Source organism: Saccostrea cucullata, unplaced genomic scaffold (assembly GCF_032062105.1).
Source record: "Saccostrea cucullata isolate Sc308-1 unplaced genomic scaffold, CSIRO_AGI_Scuc_v1 ctg3398, whole genome shotgun sequence".
Taxonomy (NCBI): domain Eukaryota; kingdom Metazoa; phylum Mollusca; class Bivalvia; order Ostreida; family Ostreidae; genus Saccostrea; species Saccostrea cuccullata.
The window spans coordinates 24,033-39,211 of record NW_026932904.1 but is presented as its reverse complement, the minus strand read 5'-3'; the positions used below and the strand labels follow the sequence as shown (position 1 = coordinate 39,211).

The 15,179-nt window shown below is 32.7% G+C and overlaps 1 protein-coding gene across 1 annotated transcript; it reads right to left on the bottom strand.

The window, feature by feature from the left end:
* Positions 1–7,139: 7,139 nt before the first annotated feature.
* On the bottom strand, positions 7,140–14,669 carry LOC134236426 (perlucin-like protein). Its single transcript, XM_062718593.1, has 5 exons — positions 14,572–14,669; positions 13,370–13,581; positions 12,415–12,482; positions 7,965–8,055; positions 7,140–7,620 (listed from the first exon to the last, which is right to left on the bottom strand). The coding sequence occupies exons 1-5, from the start codon at positions 14,667–14,669 to the stop codon at positions 7,400–7,402; spliced, it is 690 nt and encodes a 229-aa protein (XP_062574577.1). The 3' UTR covers positions 7,140–7,399.
* Between the last annotated feature and the right edge of the window lie 510 nt (positions 14,670–15,179).

Below are 15,179 nucleotides of genomic sequence, written 5' to 3'. Positions count from 1 at the left end.
ACAAAACAAAACAAAAAAAAAAAACAAAAAAAAAAATCATAATAATTACCGATGACTTTGAAAATTAAATTCAAATTTTTAAAGGAAATTTCAGTACTGAAATGTAGATATAAATGTATATAATTTGTATCCAGTTTTATTTCATAACAATTTTATTTTAAACGCATCATCCCATCAAAAACGACATTAAAACACACCAATCCGTTAAAAAAAAATTAATTAGTTGTTTTTTTGGGTTTTTTTTTCTTTAAATCAGTAAATGAATGTCACCAAAAACGCATTTACAAAATAATAAATAAAACAGAAAAGAAAATATTTACGGGTAATTTTAAACAAGTGTCTGCAAATCAAGGATAAATACATGAATTTCAGTTAAATATTTTATAACTCTTAAAGGCAAATTCATTAATCAACAAATAGTCAAAAGGAAAATATTAAGGAAAAATCTTAAGTAATAATAAATATCTCGATTTATTAATGAAAGGTGCCGATTTTACCAATATCTGATGCCGAATTAACCAGATTCTGGTGCCGAGTTCACTAGGTGCCGAGTTCACTAGATGCCGAATTCACTTTTTCTTTGAGTGCCGAATTCACCAGGTGCCGAATTTACTTGTACCCTTTTCAGCTATGCAAGGTTTCAGCCTTGTAAATCACCAATTTCAGCTCTAAATTAATTTATAACATTTTTTTTGTATTTTTTTAAGAGAAAGTAAAAAAAAATGTTTTCTTTTCATAAAATATTTTTTATGGTTACAATTTTGATATAAGTTGCATTAAGAGGCTAAATAAAGCTACATGTTACTATATAGCTAAACATAGTAATTTAAAAAATCTACGTAGTGGTACTCAGGTACTGGACCTGTTAAAAACACTTGACATTTTACTTCAAGATTCTGGCAATTTCAGACGAGATCGGAGAGATAATATATTTTAAAAGAGTGGTCACAAAAAAGTAAACTTCTTTTCCAAACAGGATTTTTTAAGAACTTATTTCGTTTGGGGGGGGGGGGGCTCTCCCCTTGCACCATGTCCTCACTCCCCCACCCAACCCCAACCCCACCACAAACACCCCCGAGACATGAATCATCACATTTTATTCAAATATCATGATATACGAGATACTTTAAAGTTAAGCTTCTTTGTAAACAAAGGCTATCAGTGACTTGGCCATGTTGGCTTCATTTCTTATGATTTTAAAATTGAGATGTTCTGGTAATTCTATTTATAATATTTACCCGTGTCGTCCATCTGCTGAGCTGCTGAAGAATCCAAGGATCCGTTCATAGAACAGCAAAATCAGAAGAAATCTCAAAGTCTCAATAAATCGCCAGGAAAATATGTCAATACTCGCCAAGTCTCTATATCTAAGTGATTACCAGTTCACGTGGTCAAAAACACGCGCCAAGCATGGCGTGGTCACTGGGGCATGAAACTTGTGAATATAGCGTAGAGGTTCTACATGTCTTGATATGGATTTCTCACGTTTAGGGCAGTGGGGAGATAATATATGTTGCAGTTATTGAATAGGATAGAATAGAATAGAATTTATTACCAAATCGGGCCAAAATAAAATTATAGTTTGTTTGGAATTGCCTCCCGCCTCACTGAAATACCCCCCTCCTGAAAAAATTTTATTGACCAAAAGTAAGAAGATTTTTTTTTTATTTAATCAATTTTTTTGCCCATTACATGTATCACATGCACCATACAAAACACTGAAATATAGTCTCAGATATATGTAAAATTAGATTTTTGTTGATGGTAGATGCTTTTTTTTAAGTCAGAAAAAATGTTTTTACTGTTTACTGAGATTTTTATCAAAAATTAAAAGTTTATCTTCAATTTATAAAAAATAAAATAATTTCCCACCCTCCCTCCTGTGTCTGAAACCCTTCAGGCGGCAATTCCAAACAAACATTTTTTTAAGGATGGCCTCGGGGCCCATTTTTATTAATATAATATGCATTCAACAATTAAGGGGACCCGGGGGAGGGGAGATAGGGGGTTTACTATTGATTACTATTCCTTGATAGGACAGCCCCCCTTTTTTGTTGCAGTATACATGGTATAGTCATGAGGGAAAATAAGTGTGTATGAAAGAATTGTACTGAAAAAAGTTACACCCCTACTCGCCCCTGGAAACACTAGGATTTTCCAGTCGACTTTTTTTTTCTCTGCCTGCCCCCTTTCAAAAACGACTGTGCTGCGTCCTTCCCAAATGTCCGGTGGTGTCATGTTGAATCTATTTTTTTTATTTTAATCATGTATTCTTGTTGTTATTGATGGGGGGCGGGGGGGGGGTTAGGTATGCACACGTAAATTATTTACGTTGATAAATGAAGATTGATCCAATAACCTTTAGAGGCATTGCATTTAATTTATATAAGGTGCAATTTAATAAATTTTTGAATACATGTCCTTGAAAACTGAAATTCATTTGTTCATAAAATTTATTTCACACAATTCATTTTCAAATTTTGAAACAAAGTTGAAGTTTACTCAAGGCAGAGTTCAAACTTCAAACGCTGAAAGTTAGACAATGACATGGTCTTAGGAACCATAAGGGGGAGGGAATAGGGAGCCGTGCTCCCAAGAACTTTGCAGATATATAACACAATAGAAAACAGGACTCACAAACACATGTGTCTCGTTAATATGAACTTCTGATGACTTTTTTATTTTTTGCATAAGTTATCAAGGATTTTTTGTTAGTTGATGGTGCCCAAACTGATAATGTATAGCTGCCCCCTCCCCCCATCCCATGAAAGGGAGACTGTCACCCATCCCTTTTTTTTCAAGAAAGATTTTTTCTCTAAAGAACGAGGGCGCTTTTGATTGGCATTCGGCAGGAATCTGGGCGTAATTGAAAAGTGAAAATTTTATCGACATGTCACATGAAATTTTTACATTTTTTTTTATCTTGGGGGTTCCTGTGCAACAGGAAAGGTAAACGTTTTCCCGAAATCGAGTTTTGATTTGCTAAAAAATAGCTTGAAAATTGGCCAGATCAGACATTTGGTACAAAATGGTACATTTCTTAAACACGTTTTTCTAAAAATTTTCTATCTCTGGGTCTTCGAACTCTCCCTGATTTTTAAACGTTATTTGTGTGTATTTTAATTCAAAGAAACGAATACACATTTTCAAAAAATGGAGAGTAGACCCAGAGACCATGAAAAATGACCTTTTCCTAAAAAAAATTCAAAATGTGTGAATATGGTGTTTCTTTGTCCTTTTAAAATCTTCAGTTTATGTGTAGCGGCGATAGCTCAGTATGTTGGGCTACCAGTGTTCAGTTAAGATTTAGGTTCGAGCCTTGCATGCATGCGGCATTCCTTTTTTGTTTTCAAGCAAACAACCATTTAAAGTGCGCTCGGTTCTCGATTTATTTCTCCATGTTTTTAAAACTGTGATCTCAAAATATTACTAACCGTGTGTTCCTAACATATTCTTTCGCTGTTTCCACAACCAGACACTCCTCATAATTGTTGTTAATAGTCCTCCTGACCCTATTTCGCTTATTTAAACTGCCATTTTGGTTTCAAAGATAATTCGGTCCAATATGCTTCGTTCGGATGTCAACTACGAGAGTACTTGATAGAAGATAAAGGTTTTTTTAAATCTTTCCTTATTTGCAATTGAGGTAAAAATTTGAAAGATTTAATTAAGAATCGAGCGCACTTTTTGTGCGCAATAAACAGTTTTTTCAATGGGTGGCACTCTAGCTCTCCGGTCTATCAATATATTTTTTTCGGAGAGCTACAGATCTGCAGCTAGAAAGAACAAAGAATTGATTAATTTATAATGTCGCCTAGTACATGTATAATTCAACCTTTAATACAACACCGAAGTGAAGCATCCCTAATTTGTCCATCGAAAACCCCGCTCTTCTTTCCATTGTTGTTCATTATTGTGGGTGATGAGTAATTAGTGCATATTAATATCAAAATATCAAATATGTGAATCATTATTTAATTTGCAGTTCAACATTATCAATTAAACAATCCGTGACGTTTTAAAGTTGCATGTATTAGAGTGTCTGTATTTTGTTTTGGGGGCCGCAGTCGATATCGTGAAGCTCTATAAGATTCGTCCTTATTTAGATGAAGCTGTAAAGATCTTTTATAGATCTACATGTATGAGAAAAGCACAGGTTTGCATTTTCTAATCATCATCCTGGCAATATCTGCCCTTTGTATAGGGCTTGTGTTTGTAGATGTTTATCTAGAAGATTATCTAGAAGATTCCGAGAAAAGGAGACTGATATTGATGTGCATTCGTTATTATACAACTAATAATAATTATGTATATAATTTAATACGATTGGAATTTTTCATACAAAATTGGTAAATCATCAACATATTCAAAATTACAGTGATGTCTATTTTCACGTCTACAATAATTGTTAATCGTTGCTGAGTAAAAATGGGTACATGTACTCTTATTTTCAGCAAAATCCTGTTTTGATAATTTAAACTAGCTGCTTACCGTAGGTAAATTATTTATTGATTTCCGGGTTCTAAAACGAAAATAAACCAATACTTTTCGGAGAACTTTTCATATACGATCTTCGTAAAGGTATATATGTTATATTTGTTACATAGAATTAGTATCTCATTTTTTTTTGGTGTTATTTAAATTTTTTCTTTGGTTGTTAGTTCAGGAGTTAATCAATAAAACATGTATTGTAGTTGTTGCAGAAATGACGTAGGTCTATATAACTCTCGAACGCTTTTTTTGCTACGCTAGCTGCATTTTAATTCCTGTACTAAGAAAGGAAGACTTTAATAATGTATCTATATCAGAACAAATTATGTAATGGTTATAAGTTGAAAACTGTCCATTATGTAAGATATTAGACAACCCGAGGCGCGTTAGCGCCGAGTAGAGTCTAGTATCTGACATAATGTTCAGTTTGAGGCTTATAACTCCCTTAAAACATTTCACCAATGTCGAACACGTCCATTGTTAACTTATTGTACACCCACAGGTAAGATCCCGTTCCGCTTGGATGACTATCTACTACTGTTCATCAAGTTGGGCCAAAGAAAACCAGTTTTGGTTTTTCTTCTTTCTTTATATATAGCATGAATCATCAGGAGGTGTTTTATATCGATAAATATGAACATCAACTTTGTTTAGTCTTATTTATCCGCATTGCGACATTTTTTTCATATATACTACGCATGCGTAAATGTCAGTTCTATTAAATTCCTGACAGTTTATTCATTTTACAAGGCAATGACCACGGATGACGACGTACATTTTAATTCGAGACTTATTGTTCACAAAACAAAAAGAGGTCTTTCCACCTTCTCTGAATTTCTATTTTGTTTTATATCTAACTACTTATATACCATAAAAAAAGTGGCTTAAAAGAAAGAAAACAATGTTTTCTTTAAAATTTGAAATGACCTTGACCTTTGACCTTGAAGGGATTTTCAAGGTCAAGGGTCATATTGCAATTGACCCCATGCTTCTACGACTTTTAGTTCTAAAGTTATGATTAAATATTAAGCGCAAAGAAGTTAAAGTGCAATAACTCATATAAGGGGTCATTAGATCCTTTCGCACTCATACAATGAAGGTGTGCCTGAAGACCCTTAAGACATTAGTGAAGGTTTCATACCTCTGCGGTCAACGGTTTTGAAGTAGTAGCGATAACAATGTTTTTCGCATAAGGGGCAATAACTTTCAATAGGGTCAATCTTTGGGGACAAGAATGAAATCTTTGAAATAGTTTTTAGAGTACATATTAAAGATGGAAAGACTGATTGTATATTTTAAAAGACAAAAGAGATATAAAAACAGCTTAATTTTTTTATTTTTGAAATCATTTTTTATTTAAGAAAATCATATTTGATAGAAAATTTAAAAAAAAAAAAAATAAATAAGAAAGAAACAAAAAAAACCAAACCATTGAAAATCATAAATACGATTAACAAAAAAAAAAAAAAACTACGAAAATTAAGGAATGCATATAATTTTAAGATATATAGGCATAAAACACGCATCTTTGATTCAAAACACGTTTATTAAATAACATATACTCTCTTGTAGCCAACTGAAGATTTTTATAGGATTAGGTCAAGATCTAGTAAATGAAAGGTGACTACATGTTTCTCTAATTTGAGAAATTTATTATATCATTAAGCTTTGTAATGAAAAATATATAAATTTATTATAGGTATTAAAAGTGTTTGGCATGATTTTAAAGGTGCTTGGACACAGTTTTGAAGTTAATATTTTCTGTATAATACCACAAATTATATATTTTAATAGCATTTCACACAAACATTAATTAAAAATCTCATTTAATTTAAAAGTTATTAAAACTTCCAATTTTTGGCGGGTTTGATTGACACATCCTTGTACTTTCACAAATTTTAACTTTATCTTTAATACTTAGGAAAAGTGGCAATCTTGTTGTGTATTAATGAGAAATATTAAAACTTTAATCCAAAGAAATAATGTTTTTTTTTTTAGAGTAGAAATGTTAGGAAGGAAAACTCCTTTACAAGTATCGTCATTCCGAGCTAAGTGCTGTGTACAGAGTTTAGCAATCGATCACACTCGTGTTATGTACACAGTTTTTGTAAACAGGGTACGAGCTCTGTTATTGTTGATGTTTACGATTCACCAGGTGCGGTCAATCGGCAAAGTCTGCTCACCACAACTGCACGGACTGACAATATATTGTTTGATTGTTTGCTTTCAAACATTTCTACTCTGAATTTTCTGGATTATAGTATTAATATTTTTTATTTATATACAACACCATTGCCACTCTTCCTAACACTAACACAAAGTACCATTAACTTAATGGAGGAGATTTCGACATCATATGCTTCATCTACTTTATAAGCCTAAAAGTCTTCTGTGATGGTGAAAAATAGAAAAGTAGTTATCACTAGTATAAGCAGGCAAGTAAATAAATCAACTTTTAGAATATAACTGATTTATCGTTGATTGCCCTACTTCTCATCTTTTAGGGAGAGACTTCTCTTTCTGTATAAGGCCCTAATTTTGTATTTCACATATTTCATTAATGTTGTACCGCATGCAGCAGACCATTTGGCCTCATTCCGTCTAGTGTATTCACTCAGCTAATTCTAGAACATTAACACAAATTAAAAACAGTAAAAGAACAACAATGTATAACGACTTGCAATAACATGACACATCTAGTATATATTTATTCTCTTATAACTCTCGTGAGCTGCTAGTACAAAGTCTCACGAATAATATATACTTTAAGACTAGGTTAATAGAACCGATTCAATTGCATTTTTCGGTCTTGGGGAAGTCAGGCTGTAGTTCTGATCTCAAAAATTTATCACACAAATAATATGATTATAAAATCATATATAAAGAAAACCTGAAACTAAAAGAACAGTTACAAAGCATCTCTCTCACAGATGTATTGGTAATCTCTGTTGTCACAGGGTTCGTCACACCAAGTAAGACCGTAGGGGAGGTAGAGACACAGACAATCCTGGTTATTGTAGTTGTTTGGTTGGTTGACTTCCCAGTCGCTGAATGTCAGGAGGGAGTTGGTGTCTGCCCATCGCCATCGCCCCTCAACCTCACGATCAGTGGCACCTAACCAAACACTCGCTTTTTTGGAAATAGAAATACCACGTTAGATTAGACACCAACCAAGCTAGACGTGTACACTCGTGTTTTGGGAAATGACAATAAAACAACTTTTGACAGTAAATGAAATAAATACATATAATTAAACAAAGCACCTGAAAAATTTATAAGCATCTTGCCAAACACTTGCGTTTTGTTTTTTTTTTTTTTGAAATAAAGATATGATATCGTTAAAATATTACAACCATTTAGGCCTAGCCAAACACTTGGGGAATTGGGGAAAGATCACTACAATATTATGTTAACGCTCTGTTTGTTTGTTTGTTTATTTGTTGAACGTCCATGATAATAATACATTTACTAACCTGTTAAATTTTGAGCAAGCATGCGAACAAAGTTATTCTCGCTTGAAGACTCGATCTCAACAAGTTTTGCTCCAATCATTTTACATTCTTCCTATAAAATAATAAAAAAATAAATATTATGTAGTTAAAGAAAAGAAAATTATTCGAAAAATATAAAAGGAAATAAATATGTTAGTTAGGGATTCTTTTTTACATAGTTTAGGAATATGAGATGAATGTGCAAGTTTTAACTTGTTTTGATTATGTAAACATTTTACATGTAGCATGAGGATAATTTTATATGAAACGTAAAGTTAGTATTCTTATCTTGAAGAATAATTATCATACAATGTAATAAGATGTACCATAGGTTAAGGACTTCAATATCATGTACTAGTATATAAAAGAGTTCTAATGTACTTGCACTGGTATACGAGGGTTGTCCCAGAAAAACGCGAACTTTTGTAATATTTAAAAATACTATTCTTCCATAACTTAAGCTTTTTTGCCTGCAGTTGAAAAATTACATTTTGCTATTTTGACAAAATATTATAGACCTGTGCAAGTGATGCTATATGCATATATATTTATAGGTAAAAGCAGCACTTAAGGACAGATGATACAAACAATTTTTTTCTGGATGAATTGAAATAGACTTGGAAAATATTAGTAATATTTCAATAAAAAAAAACAAATATAGAGAAATTATACTCAATGAATGTTTACAGGTGAAAACAAATATCAGAATATGTTACCTTGGTGCTAAAAGATGTTTATACACTTTAGAAAAATATACAAAGCAAGATGAATCTTATTAGGAAATGCAAAATAATAAAAATCAGCCCATGTGATACCGCTGCAATTTTATCACTTCATTTTTATGAATCATCTGTCCTTTAAGTTTATATTACACTTTTAGCACCAAGGTAGCATATTCTGAAATTTGTTTTCATCTGTAAATCTATACTGAGTGTGTTTTGTCCATATTTTAATTATATTGAATTATTACTATTATTTTCCAAGTCTATTTCATTTTCCAGTTCTTAAGAGAAAAATTCTAAGAATTATCCAATTTTCAAAACTTGTGATATGATATTAAGTCTCCTCCAAAGAAAAAAATGTATCATCTGTCCTTAAAGTGTGTTATATATCAGTGGTCGGCGCACGACAATTTTTTGACTTTTAGAAATAACATTTTCGAAAGTATTTTTTTTGTTATGATGTCTAAGGTTTTCTTTAGTGATTTTATCTCGGTCTATTTCTTTGACATGCAATAATGACAAATATATGATTTTCATTATGGTGTTCTCGATATATCATTTCTTTGACATCAATAATGACAAATATATGATGATATGCGCCAAAGCACTTTGAATTAATAGACATTGTCAAAACTGGTGACGTTGGTCGGTTATATGTGGAGCACCAAAAAAAAAAAACAACCAGGTTGAAGAATTTGGGGTTGGCTTGACTGGTTTTATGATGAAAGAAGGATATGGAGATAGTGAGCAGTATTCAATCTCAAAGTCCATAAAACAATACAAAACAGGAGAAGTGCAAACATAGACCCCCGAAACATTAGAGGTAGAATCAGGTGCCAAGGAGGAGGAGCATCCCCCGCCAACCGGCACACCCGCTTTGCGCCCGCTGTCATGATCGGGAAACAACGGAAAATCCGTCGTCATTTCAGTGTACAAACAATGGAATAACAATCAGCAATGAAAACGTCAGTCAGCACCTGGCTCAATGACAAAATGCACAGAAAAGGTCAATGCATCGACCATAGAACCAACGAAATGATGACTTTAAACGAGACCGCCGACACCCCTGCCTCACCAACTTGCTTGTCAATAATTTACCTCGCCCCAGAAACCGTTCATACCTAGAGCACACTCTTGCGTATCGAATTATTTGAGATATACACACTCCGCATGCAGGTGATGAAGGTATACTGCCGCACAAGCAAGGACAAATGACGATAGAAAAGCTAAAGTCATCATGTTTTTCATATAGTTTGGCTGCCAAATTACCACTTAAATACAACAGACTACTAAAATGAAGACGAACTGAAGATACAGGAATAAGACGTCATAAGCCTTCGTAGAAAACGCTGTTAAACAATTTGATCAGTTGAGTTTATGATCGAGATTGCGAAATTGTCCATTAAAAGAAAGAACTTCGCAATCTTTTGGTATCACTAATATATAAGGAGTATACCTTGAACTTGATAATTAAAACAAATTTTAATACCGAATTTATGTTCAAAAGAATCTATACGAATACAGATTCCAAATCAAATTCACAAGGACAATAGGCTACGACGTTGTCAGTGTTGCGCCGACAGCTTGATTTTTAGATTCTTTTACCTGAGGGGAAAATTTCATATATCGCGATGTTTCATTGAAATTACTATGCATTATTCAAAAAAAGTTGATTTTAAGGTATGCCGATTTATAACTTTATAGTTTTAGTGAAACAAAAGATATTAAAAATATTCGCATATTATGGGACCACCCTCGTACACAAGAGACAGAGCATCAGCCACAGATCACGTTTTTTTTTAGCACGGAACATGGTGAGAGTTTACGGTCATTGGTAGCAGAACTTGGTTGGCTGATAATGAGAGTATTGACGTTTAAAAGGTGTCAGTGCTGTCTTTACAAAAAATATTTACCCTTTTGGCAGTTTCTAATCATGACATCAACTCAAATTTCTCTAACGTTCATAAAAGTATCAATAAACAGTTTAATTTTCTGGAAATTTTCTCTTCAATTATTGGTTAAGTTCCACTAAGTGAGGCCAAATTCACTTCGTATACGTCTTGATATGTTTGAAACAACAAGGGATCATATATCATTTATTGTCAGACATTATTATTCTGAAGGAAGGATTTGTGTTTCCTAAATTTCTGAATACATCAATACGAAATACAATATCACCCTGATGCTCAGTAACTTTATGATACCATTCATTAAAACTATTTCATTTTTTAAAATGAAAAATTTTGTACATGTACTTGATTATTTAACTGAAATGGAGATTTGAGTTTTGAACAAGATGTGCTTTTGAAAAACTGATGTCCCAGTATGGCATTTTTTGAACGAGGGTTGAAGTTTCTCAAATACAAGAAAAATTCCAAAATCAAAGTTAAATTGTTGGTATTCAAAGGAAAGTCTTATCAAAATGAATATACCTGTAAAATTGAAACTCCTAGTACATATCTCAAAAGAAATAGCCAAGGTTAAGGTTTTTTATACCCCCGATTGGAAAGTGGGGGGGGGGGGGCGTATGTAGTAATTAGGATGTCCGCAACTCCTCTTATACCACTGAATGAAATTTGATGCAAATTTCCATAGAATCTTTAGTTTATATTGTAATTGTGCATCCCCTTTTTGACTTTTTTATCCGGCACATATTTTAGGTTTCCCATAGCAAAACATGGGCACTATCATTATATATGTGAGCCGGCGGAGGGATACATCTATCTTAAGTGAGCTAATTGCTCACAGTATCTCTAGTTTTAAAAAAGGACCAAACCCTTAGGTCAAGGTAAAAATGTCAAAAAATATATATCGATTGGAATATCTTGTCACAATAAATAAACATGTGAAGCACTAAAAGCCAAGCACAAACTGCTTAAAAGTTATAAATTATAGTTTAAGATTAAACGTTTTGGTAAAATTGAAACTCAAAGGTCCAGGTTAGGAGGTCAAAAATGTTTGTTTCCTAAGAAAGGTCTTGTCATTTGTCCACTAAAACTGTAATCTTGTTCATATATTTTGAGTGGGTTGGGCTATGGCTTTCATATTTCACAGATGTATTCCTTGTGACAAGAATTTTCTTCACGTACCACCAAATCGACTTCTTGACCATGGAGTTTTGCCCACTTTTACTCTAAGAATTTCCAAACTTTTGCCCTATTTGTTTATTAGTTGGTACTGGGGCATTCATACTTCAAAGGGTATTTATTGTGGCAAGTCATTTCTATGAGTTAACAAACTTCTTATCTTTTGACATTGTCCTTAAAATTTGACCCACTTTTTGAACACTTTAATAATGACCATAAATTTTGAACAGATAGAACTAGGACTTTCATATATTGCAGGTGTCTTCCTTATGAAAAGATCTTCCTTTCGATACCAACAATTTTGACATATTAACTTTGACTTGGAGTATACTTGCATTTGAGAAAATTAAAGTATTCCCATTAATTGCCATACGGGAACATCAGTGTATACACATACTTTTTGATTATTTATTAATTACTTGGCTAATACGTTTTTTACTTAAATAATCCTTGCTTCGAATAGAAATCTATACATGTAGCTGTTTATTTAACCTTGCATACAATAAAAATAGCATTGTAAAAGAGACAAGATGTGGCGTATAATGTCGCTGATTATTCAGATTTTGGAAAATTTTAAGAAGCCAAGTTCAACACTTTATAGCAGAAAATTTTAGAGCATCTTACGCTTGCAGTCGTCCATTTCACTTTCTGCTTTCCTAACCAATATTCTGAGTATCCAAATCGTGTCCAACCTATAGAGGAAAGACAAAAAATATGTAACAAAATTAAAAGAATAATTTTGAGAAGAAAAAAAGTACAAACGTCTTGATTTTTGTCTCTTACAAAACGAAAATTAAAAAAAAAACTGCACGTACATTGATATAAAGATTATTTTTAATATATATTTGCAATAGAGTAAAAAAAATTATTTGGTTTATTACAATTTAAATACGAATATCGTACGTGATAGGCAAAAACAATTTCCTGTAAGAAGTGATGACAACTAGTATTAATTGTAAGACTTTTTTTATTTGCTCAGTATCGATGGATTATATTTAAGAATAAAAAAGTATAATATCAACTATATATCATTTTACGTTTTGTATGCACATGCACGTGCATGCATATGCAAGGTGATCATGGCATGTTGGCTTAAGTATTAAAAAATCTTTATATCCTGAAAATAAAAAAAAAATTAAATAATACATATATAAATATTACCATTTTTCAAGTATATTAGCCATTTTGCGTATGCACATGCATGTCCTTGTATTCAATTCTGATAGTAGCATTACGTAGGAATCCGTTATACCTATTCATATACCTATTCCTATTCTAAAGTTCATCTTGTTTTGTAGAGAACCAGGAAAGTTATGGGCATTTAAAGCTTCAGCCAATAAGATAGCAGCACACGCATGCTTTCTGATAATTTGTATATATAAAACGTAGATCCTAATCATGTATATATCAATGTTAAAATTTTCAATCGAATTTGTCAAAATACAAGAAATATTATGAAACCTTAGTTTCAATCAATTAGAGCGAAGTGCACGTGCATGCGTGTAAAATCTTGCTGTATGAACCAAGTCATCTTGTGTATGCTACTATTATCTGTATGCTACTAATATTCAGTACTGACCATACCCAACCTGACACCAAAGCAGTCCAAGAAAGCTTTGGGACCGCTCTGGCACTGCTCTGGGACCACACTGCGACTGCTCTGGACCGCTAAGGGACTGCTCTGGGACTGCTATATCAAGTAGATCAAGCAGACCCAGCAATCGCAGCTGTCCCTGGGAGGTTCTGAGTGACACGATACATGTAGCTCCACCCCCCTCCCCCTTGTGTATTCTGAATTTTACATACCCCCTGTTTTTTTTTGTTTACTTGCAGCAGAGTGGAGTTTAAACTATTTAAAAAAACCAATAATTTACAATCATTTAATAAGTAGAAATCACATGTATTATAGTTAATTGATATTTTCAGGGATTTTATTTTACACAAGTTAAATTTGGAATAATTTAAAATAATTAAGTTGTTAAATATTAACTACAGTAGTTAGGAGAATATTTTCCCTACAATAATCTACAGGTTCATGAGAAAAAAAACTACTTGTTGGCCTATTTTAATATCTAATGTAAAATTAAATGCTCAAAATTTGCATTGGCACTATAAAAAAATAATTGCATAACATATAAGATTTCATAAACAAAAAATCTACGCATTTCACAAGTACCACTCAAAAAAGCGTCTTCCATGAAACCCTAAATTAAAACCTAACAATTTATTTTATGATCATTAAATAAAATTATGCCTCATTGTTACATGTAGTCTATTATGTATACACTGAATTAACGACGGATTTTGCCGTTATTTCCTGATCATCACAAGAAGCAAACGGCGGGTGTGACCGGTCAGCAGGAGTTGCTCACTCCATGGCACCTGATCCCATCTCTGATGTTTCGGAGGTCCGTGTTTACTCTGCTCTTATTTTGTATTGTTTTATGAACTTTAAGATTGAATACTGTTTGTTATATTCAAATCCTTTATGTATAATGCAAAAAATTGATAAAAGAAATTAAATCTGTAAATTTCTTTCAGGATTAATTTCTTTTGAACATGATCTGAGGGTTCCATTCTGGTGGTGTACAGAGGTACGCTCATACATTTACAAAATTTACAAAACACTTAAAACTGAGTATTGAGTATTGTAGAGCTAGAAAACTAATTAAAGTGACATGTCAGTAAAAATAATCATGATTGAAAAATAATTCTTGGCAAAATTAACAAAGAATTTTTAAAAAGCCCTAGTCGCCCATAAAATTAATAAATCCCGCCCACTTGGACAGCTGGGACTGCTTTCTGAGACTGCTCTCTGGGAGCACTTGGACTGCTGTGGGACTGCTCTGGGACCGCTGTTGGACTAAAATAATACCCATTAGCATAGCTTGGACAACCATCAATAAGTCCTTTCAGTTTTTTTTTTATTTAATTATCAATTTTCCCCTGTTTCTATGGCAATTATTTACAGTTTACAATTTGTAAATGCAAATCGCACAATTACAGATACTATTCATTTCATCAATAAAGTTTCATTACAAATGTTCAACGCACTTGAGAGAACACCCTCGGACAAATTCGTCACTCTTTGCAGATTTGAATGGCAACGGTAGACATTTTAAAACTGAGTGTTCTCAGAAAATTACAACCAACTGATAAAACCTTTTTAGGGTTAATAGGTATGTAGTGTAGGTGTGCGGAACGAAGGTCATTTTGCGCGCATACGCCTGCACGTGCACTGAAATGAGTGAATTTACTGATATACTTAATATAGCTATAACTTTTACATTTTTTAATGAAATGCTTTGAAACTCATTACATAAGGATATATTAAAAGTGTTACTAATATGACACTGTCAAATTAGCATGAACTCACGCGCATGCACGTG

Excerpts from the sequence above, each read along its gene's own strand:
- LOC134236426 (XM_062718593.1), bottom strand. The coding sequence starts at position 14,669 with ATGGGTATTATTTTAGTCCAACAGCGGTCCCAGAGCAGTCCCACAGCA. Across the intron at positions 13,582-14,571 it reads AAGCAGTCCCAGCTGTCCAA|AATACACAAGGGGGAGGGGG; the intron begins GTGGGCGGGATT and ends TGTAAAATTCAG. Across the intron at positions 7,621-7,964 it reads GCTTGCTCAAAATTTAACAG|CGAGTGTTTGGTTAGGTGCC; the intron begins GTTAGTAAATGT and ends TTTCCAAAAAAG.